Below are 22,332 nucleotides of genomic sequence, written 5' to 3'. Positions count from 1 at the left end.
CACACATTGACTGAGATGGAAGCTCCAGGGCCCCCTGATAAGCCAGCACAACACAGACCAAAGCCTAGGGGTTAGCAACTGACCCTAAGTGACTCAGGGAGGGTAAGTGCTCTCCCTAGGTGATAGCTGCTGACCTACCCATGTCTGCCTGGAAAGCCCTGCTGTCCTGAGCCACCTGTCCTCAGCAGGGACAGACCACAGTCCTTAGGGGGCTGGGGCAGAGATAGTTCAAGACTTTCAGCGGCCGGGCACAGTGGCTCACACCTGTAATCCCAGCACTTTGAGAGGCTGAGGCGGGTGGATCACGAGGTCAGATTGAGACCATCCTGGCTAACATGGTGAAACCCCGTCTCTACTAAAAAAAAAATACAAAAAATTAGACGGGTGTGGTGGCACACGCCTGTAGTCCCAACTACTCAGGAGGCTAAGGCAGGAGAATAGCTTGAATCCGGGAGGTGGAGGTTGCAGTGAGCCGAGATTGCACCACTGCACTCCAGCCTGGGCGACAGAGCTAAACTCCGTCTCAAAAAAAAAAAAAAAAAAAAAAAGCTTTAAGTAAACATATTCCCAAAGAGGCTGTTCTAGCTTTTTCTCCTGCAGTTAAATATGGGTGAACTGATTGGACTCACTTGTCACAGGATGAAACTGTATTTGCTCTGAGGGTGGCAGGCTAGAGATGAGACTCTAGAATAAAGGGTTAAACAGAATGGGGATGACCCAGTTAAATTTTATTTTCAGATAAACAGATGATTTAAGTATGTTCCATGCAATACTAAGGACATCCTGCATTTTTATTTGCTAAATCTGGCAACCCTCTAGAATCTAGTCTTCTAGGTCATTCTAGTCCAACCTTCAAGTTAACAGATGGGGAGAACTTGAGACATGTTAAATGTACTTCTCACAGCCAGTCACTGCCAACATCAGGATTCCAACCTGGTCTGCCTGACTCCACGTTGTGTGCCTGGTATCCCACTAGGAGCCCCAAACTGTCACCTGCTGGATGGATGGGAGGGTGCCCAGAGCCCCAGTAAGTAGGAGGGGTCCAGGAGGCAGAAATTCCTGGAGGCTCCACTGGACACCGATTACATCTATGGGCAATTAGCACACAAGAGCCTTCAGATAATTGCTTTTGCTTTAAGCTAAAGTTTCCCTTTTCCTTCTGATTGCAAAGATCACAGGAGGTTTAGAAAATACAGAAAACCCCAAAGAAAAGAAAAATAACCTAAAGAAGTAGCTGGCTGGACCTGTCTTGAGAACCAAAATTCACTGCTCATCCTCATTAGGTTTTATACCTTTCTTACCAAGAAAGTGCTGTAACTTAAAAGCTAAAAAAGCAAAAGCTGCTCAGAGTGAAAATCCTGTGTTCTTCAGTTCAGGGACAGGGAAAGCTTGTTTTGAGAAATGCAGCATCTCCCCTACCCCCCCATCCCCACACACACCACCGATGGACTCTTGCTGTCAACCAGGCTAGAGTGCAGTGGCACCGATGGACTCTTGCTGTCGCCCAGGCTAGAGTGCAGTGGCGCAATCTCAGCGCACCGCAACCTCCACCTTCCGGGTTCAAACATTTCTGCCTCAGCCTCCCAAGTAGCTGGGATCACAGGCGTGAGCCACCGCACCCGGCCAAAATGCAGCATTTTTAAGCACTGCTTTTATGCTTTAAAATAACCCTTCTCGGCCGGGCGCGGTGGCTCACGCCTGTAATCCCAGCACTTTGGGAGGCCCAGGCGGGCGGATCACAAGGTCAGGAGATCAAGACCATCCTGGCCAACATGGTGAAACCCCATCTCTACTAAAAATACAAAAATAAGCCAGGCGTGGTGGTATGCACCTGTAGTCCCAGCTACTCGGGAGGCTAAGGCAAGAGACTCCAGGAGGCAGAGGTTGCAGTGAGCAGCGATCACGCCACTGCACTCTAGCCTGGGCGGTAAGAGGCAAACAAAAATATAAAATAACCCTTTTCTATTAAGAAACAGGGATGAGGCTGGGCATGGTGGCTCATGCCTGTAATCCCAACACTTTGGGAGGCCGAGGCAGGCAGATCACGAGGTCCGGAGATCGAGACCGCCCTGACTAACACAGTGAAACCCCATCTCTACTAAAAAAATACAAAAAATTAGCCAGGTGTGATGGCAGGCGCCTGTAGTCCCAGCTACTTGGGAGGCAAGAGAATGACGTGAACCCGGGAAGCGGAGCTTGCAGTGAGCTGAGATGGCACCACTGTACTCCAGCCTGGGCGACAAAGTGAGACTCTTGTCTCAATTAAAAAAAAAAAAAAGCAGGGATGAACTGGGTCCCCTATTTACCAAAGTCAAACTAAGCTGATTTTAGTCAAAGGTTAAAGCAGTACTGGGTGCTAGAGGCAAGAACTGCCAACAGGGAAATGCCTCAGAAAAGGAGGGGGCTTAGCCTGCCTGGGGCAAGGACCTGGAATACTGTTGGTTCCCCTAGAAAAATTACCAGGATCTGGCTGGGGACGGTGACTCACACCTGTAATCCCAACACTTTGGGAGGCCAAGGCAGAATCGCTTGAACGGGACCCACAGATTGAGATCGCACCATTGAGCTCCAGCCTGGGCTAGACTCCATTTAAAAACAAGGTCCGTTAATTATACTTTTGTACTGGTTTGCTGTGCCTTGTTTTCCTTAACATTTACTCATTACTGACCCAAAAGCACAGGATACTCCACATGTGGTCTTGTTAACACAGAAATGCTGACTAAAATCCTTATTTTAAATTTCCTGGACCACCAATCCTGTCAAAAAGCTTCAATGCCGTTAGCAACCCTATCACATACCCAAGACTGCCTAATTTTGATGGCAGAAAAACATCGTCTTCCCTATAGTACCCAACTATCCATCATCAAGGTGACAAACTACACAACTAGCCATCAGCAGTGCCAAGGCCCTCACTTGTCAGCTGACAAACCACCCCCAACCCTCAATCACAGGCAGACAGAGGGAACTGGTAATAGAATTTATTCAAATGTGCCTTAATATAGACGCTGGGGCTTGCCCATGGTGCTCTTGATATATAAGGCCCGGACATTCTGCCAGTTTTTCTTGAGCAATGACACCAAGAAGTTGACAGCCAGGTGAATGTTATACACAAGCTCATCGTCTGTCATCTTCACGTGACCAACAGCTACAGCCAGACATAACACCTGGGAAGAGGGAAGAGAGGATCAAGTCAGGTGGGTGGAGGAATGGCAGATGGCCTGTCCTTCCTCCCCCAGTGGCCTGGTGAGCAGGTACTTGGACCCGGGCCAAGACCAGGGTTACTCCAAAAGTTTCAATCCTGGTGGGTGCTCTTACTGGCATATTTAGAGACTTGGATAAGATTTAGACCCTGCCAACACCTTCACCCATAGCAACCCCCCAGACCCACTCACCTTCTTCATTTGGAACTTGATTGTGGACTTCACCTCATCCACTTTGGCCACCATGTTTTCGTTGTGTGTGAGCAGGGAAGGGAACTTTCCTGCCTTATTTAGACCTGGGCCGAGGATTCGTGGAATCTGCTTGATCAGAGACTCTGAGGCCAAAAACGCATCATACTTCTTGGCTGATAGAGAGAGGAAGCCATTGGCATTGCTTAGGACCTGGTCACCAAGGAACACCTCAAATGTGGCAGGCCAGAAACGCACTTGAATCAATCATGTAAGTGACCTCCAAGCAGCACCCTCTCTACCCCGCCTCAGTCTTTTCCTCAGCCCAAACGGTTTCCAGAAAGTCCTCTGGACCTTCACTGGTCCCAAAACATGCTCTCGGAAAACCAGGCTGACCCATGATCCATGGCATAACCGCTGTACAACGGATGCTCCGGTCAAGACTGCCTGGGCTCGAATTCTGCCTATTTCTCAGCGGTGGACCCCGGACACGTGACAACTGGGAATGTCTGCTTCCTACCTGTAAAAGCAGTCTAATGCCACTGCCTAAACAACGCAGGGTAAAGATTTCCAAATCATAGTTCACCAGCACCTGGCTGGTCAACTTACAATGCCTGGCCTCCCTCATCAACTGGAATCCTCATAGCAATACAAACATCAAACCACCCCAAAGCTAAAACAGCACTCAGGCAAGCTAGGCAACCACCGCCGATCCTTTGCTATTCGAGGCCCCTCATCATTTAAAAATCGAAATGGCAGAAAAGCCTTTCTACCGCCCCCATCACACATCTCACAAGCAAAACCACAGCGGCCGGACTCACCCAGCTTCTTGACCAGTTTTTTATTCTTGTTGAGTTTTTTCAGCGCCTCGATGTCCATGTGGGGGATATCCACGGCCTTAGCCTCGTCACAGTGCTGCTGGTCCCCCAGGACACACACAGAGAACTTAGGGCGGGGAGTGGACTTAAGCCTGCGTTTTGGGGGACAGCACCAACAGGTTATGCCTAGCCCTGGGTCCCAAGGGCCGGTGAAAGGTCTGGGACCGCAGCAGCCACCGAGCCTTACCCGGAGCGTTCACATTCACCAGCAGCCAGCCTAGCTTCTCAGGCTGGCCGGCGGGCTCGGCCAAGGCCTCCCCACGCCTCCCCTCATGTTTTAAGACCCAGGGTGGGGGTCCGTCCAGCCGCGTCTGCCTGGAGCAGGGGGTCTGAACTACCCTAGCACATCAGTACCGACGTGCCCGCCTCCGGCTCAGCGGGAGCCTGCAGGGGAGGGGCAGGCACGGGGGCACTGAGGGCTGGGTGGGATCAGAACGGTGCCAACCTGACGGTGCCCGAGAAGCGCTTGTCCTTCTGGGGGTCATAGTTCTTCAAGCTGATCTGCAACTCCACCGTCTCCAGGAACCTTCGAGAGAGGAGGGGGATTAAGCACCCGCCGGCCCTCGCCACCCGCGCCGTGCCCCAGGGTCGGCACTCACTTGCGGCGCTTGCGCTGGTTCCCATGCAGGACTTCCCGCACCGCCTCGTACAGGGTGTCGCGAGAGACTTTGCTGCTACGGGAGAGAAGCGACAGCGCGCTCAGGGCCGCGGAGTCCACACGCTCGGACTGCCTGGAAGCCTCCGAGGCTCTAGGCTTCGAGACGGGCGGGCGGCCCACGGCGGACTCCCCCGTAGATTCCGGACACCAAGTAGAACGACGGGAGCCCAGACCCAGACCCAGACCCAAGCCCCGGTGGAAGAGGGAGGCTCTCAGTGATCGGACCTGGCAGGAAGGGCGACCCGCAGGCCGACCCGCCTTGATAAATGCCCCGCGGCGAAGGTGGCGCAAAGGTTCCCAGTTCGGCCTATAGGATCGGGACCCTCGGCGGGGCACCTGGAGGCGCGGATGAACGCGGATAGGGCTTCCAGGACCAACTCACCTCATAGCTTCTCACGCCGCGCTAACCGGAAAAGAGACTAGTATGTCTTGCGCATGCGCTCAAATAGTGGCCCTGATCTCGCGATAATGCCTTGCTCCTCGGTCCTACCCGCAGAGCGGTTGGGTGGGTCAACCCCGAGAAGCGCGGCCTTCTCCGGCCGCTGGGGGGCGTCGCTGGGCCGCTAGGCCGGCGCGGGAACCCACGGAGTTGTCGCAGTCCTGAGTGCCCCGCGGTCCCCCGGTAACGTGCCGATTCGCGCCCGCTGCTGCTGGACCCCTGGGGAAGCGGCTGGGTTCGGGGCTCGAGCTTCGGTAGTCACACGTACTGGTACGTCCCAGTGATGTTCACTGACAGCGTGGATTCCGGCATGCTTGTCCCTCAAACCCCTCCCCTCGCGCCCTCCGCACCAGCTTCTGTTCTCAAAAGGAAGCCTGGCCCGACCTCCCTCCCTCAGCACCTTGCTCTAACGTGGACTCGTGGTAAGGGAAGTGTCCGGAAAGTTCTGTTCCTTGCCTTTCAACGCCCGCAGAGGGGAAGAGCTGGGAAAGTCCTAAAGTGAACTTTCACTTGATAGTTAATTTGATAACATCTACGTTTTAAGTGTGACTACTATGAATAAGGCGTCTAGCCAGGTGCTACAGGAATACAAAGATGTAAAACAGGCACACAGCACTGCACACCCATAAGGTGTCTTCTCTGCTCTTTCCTCTGTCCAGTGGGTCTCATCCTCTTAGCCCACAGTAACCCCAAGAGCCCTTCAGATCTCTCCTCGGATTCATCTGCCCAAAACCCTTCCCCAACTCCAGACTGAGTCACTCCCACCTTTAAGATGCCCATTCGCACCTACCCCCTTGCCTGGTGGGGGCAGCTCCTATAGGACGGGGTGGGTGGTATTACACATTATTTGGCCCTCAGAGGGTGAATAAGATACCCTACACCCTTCCCCTCACCAGGAAAAAGATGTTCCTTGTCATTGAGCAGGGAGGTGGAGGGGGTGGGGATGGGTTCAATACCCAGAATTCATGGGAAGGAAGGTACTACTTCTAATAAGACATTGGCCAGGCATGGTGGCTCACGCCTGTAATCCCAGCACTTTGGGAGGCAGGCAGATCACCTGAGGTCAGGAGTTTGAGACCAGCCCCGTCTCTACTAAAAATACAAAAATGAGCGGGTCATGGTGGCATGCGCCTGTAATCCCAGCTACTCAGGAAGCCGAGGCAGGAGAATCGCTTGAACTGGGGAGGCAGAGGTTGCAGTGAGCCGAGGTCGCGCCACTGCACTCCAGCCTGGTGACAGAGTGAAACTCTGTCTCATTAAAAAAAAGAAAAAAAAGAAAAGAAAAAGACATTATTGAACTTGCTTTTATTCAACACCATTGATAAATTATTCAAGTCAGAAACAAAAACACAGGTCATAACATACATGAGCACAAGAGCTTCATCTGAGCCCACTGGTACCCCAGACCTCCTGGAGCATCCCATGTCCACTCTGGGTTGGCTTGATCCTACTGAGCCCTATCGGAAAGTTTGTCCCTGCAGCCTGAGAATTGATGAGGAGTGTGCCTGGGGCCAGCAGCCTTTGGAAATATAGCTCTGGCCTGGTGTGGTGGCTCACACCTGTAAATCTCAACACTTTGGGTGCCAAGGCGGGAAGATCACTTGAGCTCAGGAGTTCAAGACCAGCCCTGACCAGCATATTATCTACAAAATAAAAAAATTAGCTGGGCATAGTGTCATGTGCATGTAGTCCCAGCTACTTGGGAGGCTGACATGGGAGGATCGAGCCTGGGAGACAGAGGTTGCACTCCAGCCTGGATGACAGAGCAATACCTTCTCTCAAAAACAAAATAAATGAAAAAGAAAATATAGCTGAGCTCCCTTAGCCCAGGAGCCTCCCTGCTGGTTGGGAAGCCAATATGCCTTATGCAGCCTGTAACAGGGAGGCAGTTGCAATCTGGGATGGCCAGGCTCAGCCTTTATCCTCAAGCTAGGGCTCAAGACAAGGTGGTGAAGAAAGAAATGCCCTTCAGGAAGCTGGTGATGGAGCACCAAGAGGGTGGTCCCTTGGTGGATGGTCAGGGGCCCAAATGTTTCAAGGCAGCCTTCAGGGACTTCCTCAGGAAGGTGGTGTTATGTTCTAGGGCCATAGCCAGGCCCAGCCTCTGGGTCTCAGTGATCTGGGGAGAAGGAAAAATCATGTCAGGACTCCAGCAACTGATCCCTCCCGTCTCCCCACTACCCCAGGGGCTCTATTGAGGAAGGAGAGAGGAGGCCAGGAGGATGGAAAGAGGAGGAGACTCCTGAGCAATCTAATCTTATTATTTCACCATGGTTAACAAGGTAGACCTGGAGCCAAATACTAGCTGCACAACTTACTAAGCCGGCCACATTAGTAATAGTTGACAATCATTGTGTGTTTACTATGTGGCAGCACTTTATATGCATCAATCCATATACAAACATACACATACATCATATATATGCATTGCTGTATATAATCCTCAAGACCCATTTTACAGAGGAGAAAACTGAGGTTCACAGACACTCTACTGTGACAGCTACCTTCCTTTTGGGCCACACTTTCTCTTTCTGCCCTGTTGCTACAACCTCCTGACAGGTCTCAGGCCCTGTATCTTCACCCTCCAATCCCACTCCTCACAGAAGCCAGATGCTTCTTAATAGTACAGATCTGACCAAGTTACTCCCAGGTTGAAGGCCCTTGAATGACTCCTGATGCCTCACATTGGAGGTCCTTCTGCTCGGATCTCCAGAGGATTCAGGAGCTCCCTGAAACTGTGCAACAGAAGCATGTTCATACTTCCATCTTTCTGGGAGGGTCTACATCAAATCATCAAATGGGCCTGTAACACCCCCCACATAAAGGTACAAAGGTGATAGCCCAGAATACCTGACTTTCAAGATAAAGTTAAAAATAAAGCTCCTGGCTGGGCACCATGGTTCATGCCTGTAATCCCAGCACTTTGGGAGGCTGAGGCAGGTGGATCATGTGAGGTCAGGCATTGGAGACCAGCCTGGCCAACATATTGTGAAACCCCATCTCTAGTAAAAAATACAAAAACTAGCTGGGCGTGGTGGTGCACACCTGTAGTCCCAGCTACTTGGGAAGCTGAGGCAGGGGAATCACTTGAACCCAGGAGGCGGAGGTTGCAGTGAGCCAAGATCATGCCACTGTACTCCAGCCTGGGCAACAGACCAAGACTCTGTCTCTCAAAACATACATAGATACGTACATACATACAGCTCCTCACCATGACCTACAGAAAAAATGCTACTAGTCCTGGCAGTGTGACCTTGGGCAAGTTACTTTAACCTGTGTGAGTCTCAATTTTCTGATCTATGAAACGGAATAATAAGAATATCTCTCAGGCCGGGCGCGGTGGCTCACGCCTGTAATCCCAGCACTTTGGGAGGCTGAGGAGGGTGGATCACAAGGTCAGGAGATCGAGACCATCCTGGCTAACACAGTGAAACCCCGTCTCTACTAAAAATACAAAAAAAATTAGCCGTGCGTGCTGGCAGGCGCCTGTAGTCCCAGCTACTCGGGAGGCTGAGGCAGGAGAATGGCGTGAACCTGGGAGGTGGAGCTTGCAGTGAGCCGAGATCGTGCCACTGCACTCCAGCCTGGGCGACAGAGCGAGACTCTGTCTCAAAAAATAAAAAATAAAAAAAAAAAAGAATATCTCTCATAGGGCTGACACATGGAATAAACTAGCAAGTTCATATATGTAAAGGGCTTAGAGCCATGCCTGAGGCTGGGTGTGGTGGCTGAAGCCTGTAATCCCAGCACTTTGGGAGGCCAAGATGGGAGGATTGCTTGAGCCTAGGAATTTGAGGCCAGCCTGGGCAACATAAGAAGACCCTGTCTCGGCCGGGCACAGTGGCTCACACCTGTAATCCCAGCACTTTGGGAGGCTGAGGCGGACGGATCACAAGGTCAGGAGATCGAGACCATCCTGGCTAACACGGTGAAACCCCATCTCTACTAAAAATATAAAAAATTAGCCGGGTGTGGTGGCAGGCGCCTGTAGTCCCAGTTATTTGGGAGGCTGAGGCAGGAGAATGGCATGAACCTGGGAGGCGGAGCTTGCAGTGAGCCGAGATGCGCCACTGCACTCTAGCCTGGGCAACAGAGTAAGACTCTGTCTCAAAAAAAAAAAAAAGACCCTGTCTCTATTTTTGAAAAATTAAATTTAATAAAAGAACCATGACTGAGACATGGCAGGGACTATAGAAATATTAGCTCTTAGTACTTTAGCTCTCTAATCTTATCCCCCACCACCATCCATTCTCACATTTTTAGGCTCCGTCCACAATGAACTACTTGCAGATCCCCTCAGACACTCACTGCTCACACTGTATATTTTTCCTGAAATGCCCTTCCTCTCATCTCTGGCTCTTGACTACCATTCACCTTTTAAGAGTCAGTAAGTCTGGGCACGACAGCTCACGCCTGTAATCCCAGCACTTTTGGAGGCTGAGGCGGGCGGATCACGAGGTCAGGAGTTCAAGACCAGCCTGGCCAACATAGTGAAACCCCATTTCTACTAAAAATACAAAAAATTAGCCAGGAGTGGTGGCGGGTAATCCCAGCTACTTGGGAGGCGTAGGCAGGAGAATCGCTTGAACCTAGGAGGCAGAGGTTGCAGTGAGCCAAGATCATGCCATTGCATTCCAGCCTGGGCAACAGTGCGCGACTCCGACTCAAAAAAAAAAAAAGTCAGGAAGCCCGTCCCAATTCCCAACCACAAAGCTCACTTGCTCCTCTTCTTTTGCCACCAAATGCCCTTTGCACACCTCTCACCTGGCTCCTACCAGATCTTACTTCTAATATCTGTTATCTGTTTATTTTATTTCTCCCCTCTCACTAGCCTGGGGTTAGGTGACGGGGTCAACTCAAGGGCAGGGATTGCATGATGGTCGCTGTTGATTTCCCAGTGCCCCACACAGCATCTGGCCTAAAGAAGTGTTGGCTGGATGAATGAACTCCTAAGCAGTCTCATTCCCCAGTCCTGGGCTTGAACTTGTTTCTCTGGCTAGCACTCAGGGTTTGTTTTTTGTTTTTGTTTTTGTTTGAGATGGAGTTTCACTATACTGCCCAGGCTAGAATGCAGTAGCACGATCTCGGCTCACCGCAACCTCCACCTCCCAGCTTCAAGCAATGCTCCTGCCTCAGCCTCCGTTGTAGCTAGGATCATAGGCGTGCACCACCACACCTAGTTAATTTTTGTATTTTTAGTAGAGATGAGGTTTTACCATGTTGGCCAGGCTGGTCTTGAACTCCCGACCTCATGATCCGCCTGCCTCGGCCTCCCAAAGTGCTGAGATTACAGGCGTGAGCCACCGTGCCTGGCCAGCACTCAGGGTTTTATCCCTGACATACATATTCATACACCCTTGTGGCAGGCCTAGGGCAGCCCTGCCAGCAGGACCAGCCCCAAGCCCCTATCAATACTCACGTTAGCCTGATACTTGGTCATCACTGTCAGCATGAGCTTGGCATAGGCCATGGAGGTGGTGGCTGCCAGCCCCTTTTTACAGAGCTTCTCCATGAAGACACTGAACTTCTCAGGGGTCATGTCCACCTGCACACATTGGGAGATGGAGCAGTAATCACAAGAAAGGCTTGGGCTCTTCATTCAGCCAGTCCTGGATTCAATTCCCAACTCCACCACTTCCTAGCTAGGTGACCCTGGGCAGGTCACTTAACCAACCTAAACCTCCATTTCCATATCTATAAAATGAGGCTCAGCATATCTAATGGAAGACTGTGAAAAGGATTAAATGAGATAATGCATATAAGACACACAGGTCTCAGAAAACGGTGGCTACCATTGCAAAGGCTCAGATTAGGACCAAGGGGAAGCCAAGGATCCCTCATCTGGTTCAGTGGTTAAAGATATAAAGGAGCCAGGGCCCAAGAGACACTGCCACCTTAATCACCTGGCTCTTCATAATAATAATTTAGGCTAGGCACGGTGGCTCATGCCTGTAATCCCAGCACTTTGAGAGGCCAAGGCGGGCAGATCGCCTGAGGTCAGGAGTTCGAGACCAGCCTGGCCAACATGGTGAAATCCCGTCTCTATTAAAAATACAAAAATTAGCTGGGCATGGTGGTGCGTGCCTGTAATCCCAGCTACTCAGGGGGCTGAGGTTGGAGAATCACTTGAACCCAGGAGGTGGAGGTTGCAGTGAGCCGAGATTATGCCACTGCACTCCAGCCTGGGTGATAGAGTGAGACTCCGTCTCAAAAAAAAAAAAATAATAATAATTTAATAAACACTGTGCATCAGGTACCATTCTGACTACTTTACACCAATTATCTCATTTAAACCTCACTCCAGTCTTATATGGTAGGTGCTATTAATATAATATCTCCCCTTTTGTAGATGAGGAAACTACAGGCATAAAGAAGTTAGGTCAGGGCTGGGCACGGTGGCTCACGGCTGTAATCCCAGCACTTTGGAAGGCCAAGGCTGGTGGATCACGAGGTCAGGAGATAGAGACCATCCTGGCTAACATGGTGAAACCCCATCTCTACTAAAAATACAAAAAATTAGCCGGGCATGGTGGTGGGCGCCTGTAGTCCCAGCTACTCGGGAGGCTGAGGCAGGAGAATGGCGTGAACCCAGGAGGCGGAGAGCTTGCAGTGAGCTGAGATCGCACCACTGCACTCCAGCCTGGGTGACAGAGCGAGACTCCGTCTCAAAAAAAAAAAAAAAAAAGTTAGGTCAGTTATCTAAGATATAAACAAATGAGGCAGAATTTTAGATACTGATATGAAAAAAATCACCAAAATATACTGTGAAGTAAAAAAAGCAACCTACAGGGCACTGAGTTTGGTGTGTTGCAATTTCCAAAAAAGTAGGAGGGAAAGTAAGTGTAGACATGTTTCCTCATATAGATGGAATACTGGTTAGCCCTAAGGAGAGAAATCTGGATGGTTAGGGAAGTAAGGGGAATATTTTTCACTGTATCCTTATCCTTTTGAGCTTTTAAAATTGTGAACATATGGGCTGGGCGTGGTGGCTTACGCTTATAATCCCAGCCTTTTGGGAGGTCAAGGAGGGCAGATCACTTGAGCCCAGAAGTTCTGGCCTCAAGTCATGGTGAAACCCTGTCTCTACTAAAAATACAAAAATTAGCCGGCGTGGTGGCGCACGCCTGTAATCCCAGTTATTTGGGTGGCTGAGGCACAAGAATTGCTTGAATCCAGTAGGCAGAGGTTGCAGTGAGCCAAGATTGTGCCACTGCACTTCGGCCAGGGCAACAAAGCCAGACTCTATCTAAAAAGAAAAAAAAAAAATTTGTGAACATACGAATCTATTACCTATTCAAAAATAAAATTAAATTTACACACACACATCAAAAATCCCACCCCCAAGGCCCCCTCAGCTGGTAAGAGGTAGAGCTGAAGTGACCATCTGCTCAGCTCTCTGCTACCAGCTTTGCATGCCCCAGGGCTCTCCCACTGTCTCAGGCAGCTGCTGTAGGGCAGCTGTCCTGCTTGACCCTCCATGCACTGAAGGACTGAGAAACCCAAGAACCCATGTGCTTCCAAGGACTGCAGCACTTCTTTGTCCACTCTTCCCCAGGGCAGCCTGCTCACCTGCCGCTCTAGGAGTGACTGCAACACCAAGAAAGTTTCCTCCTTCCAGGGCAGTTCCAAGATCTGTCTGCAAAGCAGAGGCCCTAGTAAAAAATGCCTGGCCTCCCACCCAAGCCTGAGTATCTATCTGCTGCTCCAACTCCCACAGCAGCGCAAGGCCCTGGGGACAGCCAAGATCCCCAGCCAACAAACGGGTAGTCAGGGGTGGGGCACAGTGGCTCACACCTGTAATCCCAGCACTTTGGGAGGCTGAGGCAGGTGGATCACCTGAGGTCAGGAATTCAAGACCAGCCTGGCCAACATGGTGAAATCCCGTCTCTACTAAAAATACATAAAATTAGCCAGGCTTGGTGGTGGGTCCTGTAATCCCAACTACTCAGGAGGCTGAGACAGGAGAATTGCATGAACCTGGGAGGCAGAGGCTGCAGTGAGCCAAGACTGCGCCAATGCACTCCAGCCTGGGCGACAGGGCGAGACTCCGTCCCCACCTCCCCCCCCAAAAAAAAGGGGTAGTCAAGAGCCCTCTTGATGTTGGCACCAGCCCCAGCAGCCACTGTTGCAGAGCTCATACAACTGCCAGGAAGGTCACAACCTCAAGAGCCCCAGGAGCTGACAACAAAGTATTTGGTAGTGAGACACAAGGGTCCCCTAAAAAATAACTAGGAGTACAAAGTGCATCCTGGAACCAAAGGCAAAGAGGACTCGTAAAGGAGGAAGAGGATGGAGTGAGATGATACACATAAGGTTTCCAAGAGAAGGTGAGCCTTCCCTGCAGGGCCCAACACATGTGATGTCACTCTAGCCTGGGGGAACAGGTGGAAGTGGGGACAGCATGGAGGCCTGCACACTCACCCCAATATTAGAACCTGTGCATCTGGCTCCAGGGACTTCGCCTTCACAAGGCAACACAGTAACTCTGTTTGAGCAGGACCTGGGTAGAGGAAAGCAGAAGGGGAAGTCTGGGGGGAAATGGCAGAAGACGGCAGAAAGCAGGGAGGCGGTAACAGAATGCCCAGCCTGTTACAGGGGCATTGTCAGGGAAGCAGCAGGCATCGTTAATCACTGAATACCCAACTCCTGCCAGGGCCACTCTGGGGTGAAGGGTGCTGAGAACACTGAGGGCAGAGCTACTGGGCCTGGGACTGGTTCCAGAATTACCTGTGCCTGGGGCCTGGAGCACAGGGTCAAGGAGGGCGCTGCAGACAGGGTATGTATATTTGGCACAGAAGGAGGTCAGGGCAGTTGTAAGCAGGCGGGAGGCTGAGGAAGTCAAGGAGAGGATCTACAGCCAATAGGGAGGAAAAAATTAATTATTTTCTTCTTCATTTCAACAGCATTTATCAAACACACATTTCAGATGATGATACATGTTACAAAGGAAAAAAAAACAAGTTCTTTTATTTAGAACTCACATGGACCCACCCATTGGAAAAGATACATACCTCTCTTGCTCAGTTCCCAAATCCCTGAAAGTCCCTTGATCAGCTTCTAGAAGGGTTCTGTTGCCCAAAGAGAAGTTAGATGCCGGCTGGGCATGGTGGCTTACACCTGTAATCCCAGCACTTTGGGAGGCTGAGACAGCCGGATCACTTGAGGCCAGGAGTTCGAGACCAGCCTGGGCAACATGGCGAAACCCAGTCTCTATTAAAAATACAAAAATTAGCCAGGTGTGGCGCTGGGTGCCTATAGTCCCAGCTACTCAGGAGGCTGAGGCGGGAGAATCGCTTGAACCCCAGAGGCAGAGGTCGCAGTGAGCCGAGATTGTGCCACTGCACTCCAGCTTGAGTGACAGAGCAAGACTCCATCTCTAAATAAATCAATAAATAAAAATACAAAAATTAGCCAGGCATGGTGGAAGGCACCTGTGATCCCAGCTGCTCAGGAGACTGAGGCAGGAGATCGTGCCACTGCTGCACTCCAGCCTAGGCAACAGAGTGAGACACTCTCTCTCAAAAAAAAAAAAAAAAGTTAGATGCCATGTGGGTAGATGGCCTGGGGGTCCATGCCCTGCCAGTTAAGCAGGCATCCTTTCCCTGCCCCAGGCTGCCCAAACAGCCCAGATGTCTACAAGGCTGGGAAAACCCTCTCTCAAGTACCACCCTTCTGAGGGCCCAGTTGCTCTTCCCCATTGTCCTTGGCACTCTGAGTACCTCCCAATACACCTACCCGTCCAAGAAAGAGGCTTCTGGTCAGCACGGTAGCATTGCTGAGGCTGAGATCAGGTGAAAGGGTCAGCAGCCAGGTGCAGAGCTGCAGGACACCGAGGTCTGAGAGCTGGGGGAGCTGCAGCTGGGCACACAGCAAGTCCATCTGCTTACAGAGTGGGGCACGGGGGGAGAGAGGATACCAGGACATGCACTCTGCCTCTGCTAGGCTGTCTCAAGCAACTGGACAGCAGACCGAGCAGGGCAAAGATACTCCAGGGCAAAGAAAGTCTGGGAGAGCTGCCCTAGGGGAAGGAACCAAGGGCTAAAAGATACTACACAGGGTGACCCCTATCGCTGAGAGAGAAAACAACAAAATCCCCTCCCACATTTCCCACATGAGGTAGGAAAACATAAACTTAAATAGAAAAAGATAAGGGAGAGAATGTAACCTCAGAGCCAGGCAGTCTATCTGGACTTACCTGGCTGGGACTACATTCGTGAAGAAGCTGTAGCTCAACTGGGGGGGCATCCTCCAATCCCTCTAACCCCTGGGGAGACAAATCTCATGTTAGGGCTGGCAGAGCCCTCAGTGACAAGTCACTGAAGCCACCCCTTCTGGTGGCAGAAGGAGTGGCCTGAGATCCTGGAAGGCGCTACCAGAGAAGAGGAAGTTACCTGGGGTTAGATGGTAAGTCTACACTTGGTTCAAGAAAAGCTCCTTCAGAGACTGTCCTCAGACCTTTACTCTAGTCCCCCTCCCCCAGCCAGCTTGTATATCACTGCACTGGGCCTTCCCTGGGCATAGTTGGGGCCTGGGTAGAAGGTGGAAGAAAGGCTATGGTGAGCACTGTGGGGCCAGTCACCTCCTCCAAGGTCTTCAGCAGCTGCTGCAGCCTGGGAAGCTGGCCCTGTGGAAGACAGCCCAGTCACTGCTACGTCCCTCCCCCTGCAGCATAACCCCAAGCCCGGTTCCAGCTCCCCCTACTGAAAAGGCCCTAGGTCAGTGGGAGCTAGCCAGCAAAGATGATTCAAGAAAGTCAAGAGGCCAGGTGTGGTGGCTCACACCAGCACTTTGGGAGGCTGAGGCGGGAGAATCACTTGAGCCCAGGAGTCCAAGATAGCCTGCACAACTAGTTGAGACCCCATCTCTACAAAAATAAATATAAAAAATTAGCCAGGCATGATGGTGCATGCCTGTAATCCCAGCTACTTGGGAGGCTGAGGCAGGAGGATCACTAGAGCCCAGGAGGTTGAGGCTGTAGTGAGTTCTATTCATGCCCCTTCACCCCAGCCTGGGGGAGAAGAGAGGGACCCTGTCTCGAGGAAAAAAAAAAAAAAGTCAAGAACATGAAGTCTCTATCTTGAAAAGTGCCTAAGAACCCAAACTAGACAAGGTCCACGTGAAACCTAGCTGTCTAGAATTGTCTTCTGCATCCAACCCAAATGGGGGTAGACCCAGGCCTCAGACTAGAAGGCAGGGGCAGACTGGATGCTGTCATGATTCTTCCCACCCACATATGACAGGGTAGCAGGGGTGGCTCCAGAGCCTCTCCCTTGCCTGGCACCCTTTAACCCCACATTATATATCATTAGGACACGTTTCCCACCTCCAATAACTCCCTTCCCTACTACTCCTTAAGACTCTGTGGAGTGGCTGGGCGTGGTGGCTCACACCTGTTATCCCAACACTTTGGGAGGCCAAGGTGGGCGGATCACCTGAGGTCAGGAGTTCAAGACCAGCCTGACCAACATGGAGAAACCCCATCTCTACTAAAAATACAAAATTAGCTGGGCGTGGTGGCGCATGCCTATAATCCCAGCTACTCAGGAAGCTGAGGCAGGAGAATCGCTTGAACCCGGGAGGCAGAGGTTGCGGTGAGCTGAGATCGTACCATTGAACTCCAGCCTGGGCAACAAGAGCAAAACTCCATCTCAAAAAAAAAAAAAAAAAAAAGAGTCTGTGGAGTGGAGGCTACATTCCCTCAACCCTACCTTCCTCCTTCTTCCTCCAGGAACTACAGTCAACTCCACTGGGAAAAAGTGTCCCAAGCAGCCTTCCCCATGGATAAAGCCACCACTGCTGAAAGATCACTCTAAACTCAGTCTCCCTACCAAAATACCTGGATAGCTTTGGGCAACTCCAAACTCTCAGCTAGACCTTTAGCATCCTCCAGACTCGAACCGTCCTCGCCAGTCTTAGCTCCCATGACAGGCTGGTCCTTAATAGGAGATGTACTTCCTCCACCTGCCAGGGATTCCAGTGACTTATGTTCGGGTCTCTCCTTCTCATGATCTTCCTCTTCCCAACACCGGAATCTTTTGGGGACCCTCTTCCCCTCAGGACTGGCAGTCTCTTCCTCTGAGTCCTTTCTGCGTTTCCCAGGCTGCTGGGAGTCCCTGTTCTCCTCTTCTTCAGGGTCTGGAGCCTGGGGGGATTTCAACCTCCTGCCCCCCAGGCCCAGCCCCCTACACAGACTTTGGAGCTGTCTCTGGCATTTTTCAGACAGTGGAGAAGCTCCCTCCATGGAGGTCCCCACCCCCAGATCCCTTCGCAGCAATTCCCCCAGGGCACGGAGCCAGGCATCGGGGTCAGGGGCTAGGTCCTGCTGGGCAATCTGCAGCACAGAGAGGAGCCCACTTTCTGGCAGTGATGGCCGAACGGCCATCAGCAGGGACATCAGGTTCCTCTGGCATATCCGAGGCAATCGCAGCAACAGTGGTTTCCTGGGTAGCAGAGAGAGAGCAAGCAGTTAAGAGTGTCTGGCTGAAAGGAACACAAGGCAGACTGGGCAGGGCTGGGGGCTAGATGGCGGTGGACAGATGGGGGCTGGCACGCAGTATCTGCAAGAGTCAGTGGATGTTGGCCAGGTGTGGTGACTCACACCTGTAATTATAGCATTTTGGGAGGCTGAAGTGGGCAGATCACTTGAGCTTAAGAGTTCGAGACCTGCATGGCCAACATGGTGAAACTCCTTCTCTATTAAAAAAAATACAAAAATTAGACGGGCATGGTGGCATGCGCCTGTAGTTCCAGCTACTGGTGAGGCTGAGGCAGGAGAATCGCTTGAACCTGGGAGTCAGAGGTTGCAGTGAGCCGAGATCATGCCACTGCACTCCAGCCTGGGCAACAGTGTGAGACACTATCTCAAAAAAAGGAAAAAAAAAAGAGTCAGTGGATGGAGACAGGGACAACATGAGAGATGAGAACTGTTCAAGTGTTCATTGAGTATCTATCATATGACAGGCCCTATTCTTTGGCCTCTGTCATCTGTTTCAGCTCAAAATTCATATTGGAACCTACTCTATAATAGATCCATGCTTGTTTTACACAAAAGAAGAAAAAAGTTCTTTCCCAAATTTTAGGTAAAAATAATACTCCAGGATGCTGTGCAGTGCTTAGTCTTGCAGCCCTATGGCTGCCCTCGGCAATCCCCTGGAACTCTCGGGGTCAGTCATCTGTCCAGCTCTTGTGTTCCTTTCACCAAATTGTGAGTTCCTAAAAGATGAAGATAGTGTTTCCTTCCTCTGTGTCCTAGGACTCAGCACAGCACCAGCCCAGAGCAGGCACTTGTTGCGCATTTATTGAATGAATTAACTCTCTAAGTGCTCTGAGATCAGCAAGAGCTGCTGTGGACACAGAAGGCTTCCCAGAGATGAAACAGAAGGAATCACTTTACAGATTCCAAACAGTATTCACAGAGCCAAAGGGGAAAGATGGGGGATGAAGATCTTTTGTTTTGGAGCCCCAGGGGTTTAAGCAGAACCAATGCTCTCTCCTGCAAGCACCCAGCTTTTCTTAAAATAGATTTAACACTATTCCCCAGAACTCCAAAGGCCCATGATGCAATGTAACCATCTGTAATTCTGCTGAGGCACAAACCCAGATCCTACATGACCTGAGGCTTGGTGTGGCAAGTCATGGCAGCATCTAGCCCACCACCCCTCACGTCTCTACTCCTCCCTATGCATAATTTTGCAGGGCCGTTTGTCAACACAGAGGCACTTGGGATGTGAGGCAGAAAAAAAAAGACAACTATTTCTTTGTGGAATATAGACACTATGTGAGAGAGAAAAACTAGAGTCAAAGTTTAAAAGATGGGCTGGGCACAGTGGCTCATGCCTGTAATCCCAGCACTTTGGGAGGCCAAGGTGGGTGGATCACGAGGTGGGTAGATCAGGAGTTCCAGACCAGCCCGGCCAATATGGTGAAACTCTCTCTCTGCTAAAAATACAAAAATTAGCTGGGCGTGCTGGCACACGCCTGTAGTCCCAGCTACTCAGGAGGCTGGGGCAGAAGAATTGCTTCTTCTGGAGGCGGAGGTTGTAGTGAGCCAAGATCGCGCCACTGCACTCCAGCCTGGGCAACAGAGCAAGATTCCGTCAAAAAAAAACAAAACAAGCAAACAAAAAAAACCTAAGTTTAAAAGATGGCTAATTTGTGGCGGGGAGGATATTTGGGGGTAGAGAGCTAGGGAAGACCCTACTCCAGGAGATTTTAACCTTTTTTAGTGCCAGAGACCTGTGATCAGAATGAGTGTTAAATGCATTTGATAAAATATCTAGGATTATAAAGGAAATCAATTGTGCTGAAATACTCTTCTATCCAGGGGCCCCAGGTTAAGGCCCCTGCCCTCTCCTTACTCTATCCAGAATAAGCCAGATAGCTGGGCAAACATTTCTATAACTTCCAATTTGGGGATTCAGACAAGTTCTCCTGACCCATCTCCTGAAAGAAATTCAAAGTGGAGTGTAGGAAGAAAATATTGGAACTCCCATTTTCCCCTATTTATCTAAAACATAAGAAATTAAGCATTAGAGATATTTAGCATCTGGATGGTTTCCAGCATAAATTATGGGGAAGGGGTATCCAAGAGGAGTGGAAGGCTGGCCCCACTAGGAGCTGAACATGGCACCTCACCCACTTGTTTTTCTGTGTGTTTTAGTTAACTTTGCTAGTTAAGTGTATTTGTAGATACTGTACTCTTTTTTTTTCAAACAAAAGTTGTCCTCACAAATGAGCAAGTGGCTTAAAAGAATGCCTGCCAAAAAATTGGAGATAATATCAGTAACAGAAACACAAACAAATAAAATGGCAGGGCCGACACCTCTGCTCCTAGTAGGAATTCTTCGTCAGCCACAGAGAGGTTAAAAAAAAAGTTCAATGTCATCCAAGAGCCAGAAATTATCAAGAACACTAAAATATGGATTCACAGTTACCATTCTTAGGGAAAGCAATCTTGCCTTAAAGTGAACGTTATGCTTTGAAAAGCAGAGCATACAGCCACCAGGATAGCGGATATGTATTCCACCATCACGTTTTAAATATCTATTTTTGTACTTTAAAATGTACGTATTTTAACACGTGTACACTTTATACATAAGTATACTTACACTGGACATACGAGTCCAGTTTTTTAGAGATGGAAGTACGCGATCAAAAGGGATTTGCCTTCATTTATCATCACTATACTTTATAGCGAACAGAAGGCGTGTGCCTCGAGTTCCCGGATCCTCGATGTCCCGCACACAGCAAGTGCTCAGTGAAGGGTGCCCCTGCTCATAGGGTGCGCGGCAGGCCGTCGCTGAAGGGGCTTATTTCACCTCTCTGTGCGTCGGTCCCCCGACAGCCCCCCGCCTCCCGTACCTGCTGAGGGGCCGCGGGCGAGGACTTACAGCTCCAGACGGCCGTCAGGCCCCTGCACGACCGGCTCCTCCCGGCACAGGGCCTCGAGCAAGCGACCCCAGTCGAAGGGCTCCCAGCCGCGGCTGCCCAGCGTCCGGAGCACCCCCAGGCCGCGCCGCGCCCCCTCAGGCCCCGCCTGCAGCGCCTGCAGCAGGAGGCGGGCGGGGGCCTCCAGCTGCGCCCAGGGCGCCGGCTCCACGCCCTCAGCCCCAGGGAGCCCCGCGTCCGGTGTCGCCATGCCGGGGCACGGGTGCCGCGATGCCCCCTACTCTGGTGTGGGGCCTCAGCTCAGGGGCTGAGGGGAACGGAGGACTCCAGCGCCGTCCCTGACGCGGCGGCGGCGGCAGGCCAGCTCCAGCGCCTGTTACAAGCTCTCCTCGGCGTTGGGAGACCGGAGAAGCCCGGCTGCGCGGAGCTACAGCCGTTCCCGCGCTGTCGGAAAGGGAAGGAGGGAGGCGCGGCCGGGGGCGGAGCCTGAACGTGAGGCCGGCGCGAGGGCAGGTCGCAAGGGGCAGGGCCGGGCACAACTCCAGCCGGAGTAGGTGGGCGGGGCCAAGGCCTGGGGCGTGCCCACGGGAGGGGGCGTGCCCATGGGAGGGGGCGTGGCCAAAACTAGTGGTTAGTTTGTGGGCGGTGTCGGGCCAGGGAGCCTGCGGCGGGGCGGGGCGGGGCGGGGCGGGGCGGGGCGGGGCTTGATGGAGGAGCGGATCCGCCGCTGACGACCCCAACCCTCTCCCTTTCTTCATCACTCCCCCCAAAGTAGTGGAATGGAGTGGATGTCAGGGGTTTTGTTGTGCTGGAGGACCCGCGCTGTATTTAAGCTGACGGCATGTTGCTTGTCGTGGATTTCACCATAGAATTTGACCACAATTTACCACCCCACTTAGCTTCATCTCTTCCACAGGCCAAAAAGTGCTATCATTTGGGTTTCAGTCCTCTCCAGAAATAGTATTTGATATACAAACATCCCTGAGAATGACATGGTCACAGTAAAACCTAACACCATCAATATGGCCAAAGACTTTCTTCTGAACTTCCTCCCAAAGACCAAGCAGTAACCTTGCTCTGGGTCGTTTATAGGGGGCCAGGTGTGGCTCCACTTCCTAGGGTTCAATTTAAGGAAGTCCGCTGGAGGACTTGGCTTCCAGCCAAGGGTGGGATCACTGCAAAGGGTAGGAAATAAGCGAGAAGAGCCCCACAGTGCCTCCTAAACCTTGCTTTGGGGGCTAGCTTGTATTTCCCGTCCCAGCTTCTGCTGCCACACACATCCATTCATTCAGGAAATGTTTACTGAGCACCTAGGGACTGGGGATACTGGGAACAAAACAAAGATCCTGACCCTCATTGTCACACAACTGGGGAGAGACGGAAAACTAATTAAACAATATTTGTGATAAGTGTTCAAAAAGAACATAACACCAACACATAGCACGAAGTGCTTTTAAATAGGGTGGTCAGGCAAGATGAATGTGAAGATGAGGTTGGCAAGCCAGATAGAAGTCTGTGAGACCATTTCTGTCCTCCCTGTGGAGGGCTGGGGGGCTCTGGGGCAAAAGCATGGCTAGAACG

At 51.3% G+C, this 22,332-nt stretch overlaps 2 protein-coding genes across 14 annotated transcripts; both read right to left on the bottom strand.

Moving 5' to 3' along the window:
* Positions 1-2,963: 2,963 nt before the first annotated feature.
* On the bottom strand, positions 2,964-5,781 carry RPL10A (ribosomal protein L10a). The gene is made up of 6 exons (XM_054490670.2): positions 5,308-5,781; positions 4,867-4,941; positions 4,713-4,793; positions 4,211-4,359; positions 3,393-3,565; positions 2,964-3,164 (listed from the first exon to the last, which is right to left on the bottom strand). Exons 1-6 carry the CDS (start codon positions 5,310-5,312, stop codon positions 2,994-2,996), a joined length of 654 nt encoding a protein of 217 aa, XP_054346645.1. The 5' UTR covers positions 5,313-5,781; the 3' UTR covers positions 2,964-2,993.
* Positions 5,782-6,652: 871 nt separating this feature from the next.
* Positions 6,653-21,200, bottom strand: FANCE (FA complementation group E). Of its 13 annotated transcripts, none has more exons than XM_054490659.2 (11): positions 20,754-21,200; positions 17,201-17,804; positions 15,944-15,988; positions 15,560-15,628; positions 15,100-15,246; positions 14,092-14,215; positions 13,786-13,864; positions 12,934-13,000; positions 12,359-12,610; positions 10,784-10,909; positions 6,653-7,483 (listed from the first exon to the last, which is right to left on the bottom strand). In XM_054490659.2, exons 1-11 carry the CDS (start codon positions 20,999-21,001, stop codon positions 7,382-7,384), a joined length of 1,863 nt encoding a protein of 620 aa, XP_054346634.2. In that variant the 5' UTR covers positions 21,002-21,200; the 3' UTR covers positions 6,653-7,381. The 13 variants fall into 13 exon arrangements, 11 of the variants coding, with proteins under 11 accessions (XP_054346634.2, XP_054346635.2, XP_054346640.1 ...); XM_054490660.2 differs by having other exon boundaries at positions 15,100-15,243; XM_054490665.2 differs by having other exon boundaries at positions 20,725-20,885.
* Between the last annotated feature and the right edge of the window lie 1,132 nt (positions 21,201-22,332).

The sequence above is a fragment of the Pongo pygmaeus genome, chromosome 5 (genome assembly GCF_028885625.2).
Source record: "Pongo pygmaeus isolate AG05252 chromosome 5, NHGRI_mPonPyg2-v2.0_pri, whole genome shotgun sequence".
NCBI classification, from domain to species: Eukaryota; Metazoa; Chordata; class Mammalia; order Primates; family Hominidae; genus Pongo; species Pongo pygmaeus.
Note: the sequence above shows the minus strand (reverse complement) of the source record. Positions and strands in the feature narration are given on the sequence as shown.

What these genes read in the sequence shown, in the direction of transcription:
- RPL10A (XM_054490670.2), bottom strand. An exon ending in AACCAGCGCAAGCGCCGCAA is followed by an intron (nt 4,794 to 4,866) that starts GTGAGTGCCGAC and finishes CCTCTCTCGAAG; the next exon opens with GTTCCTGGAGACGGTGGAGT. An exon ending in TCAAGTTCCAAATGAAGAAG is followed by an intron (nt 3,165 to 3,392) that starts GTGAGTGGGTCT and finishes CCCTCTTCCCAG; the next exon opens with GTGTTATGTCTGGCTGTAGC.
- FANCE (XM_054490659.2), bottom strand. Translation starts at nt 21,001, where the DNA reads ATGGCGACACCGGACGCGGGGCTCCCTGGGGCTGAGGGCGTGGAGCCG. An exon ending in AGTCACTCCTAGAGCGGCAG is followed by an intron (nt 12,611 to 12,933) that starts GTGAGCAGGCTG and finishes TTTTCTTTTTAG; the next exon opens with ATAGAGTCTGGCTTTGTTGC. An exon ending in AAAAGGCTGGGATTATAAGC is followed by an intron (nt 10,910 to 12,358) that starts GTAAGCCACCAC and finishes CAATGTGTGCAG; the next exon opens with GTGGACATGACCCCTGAGAA.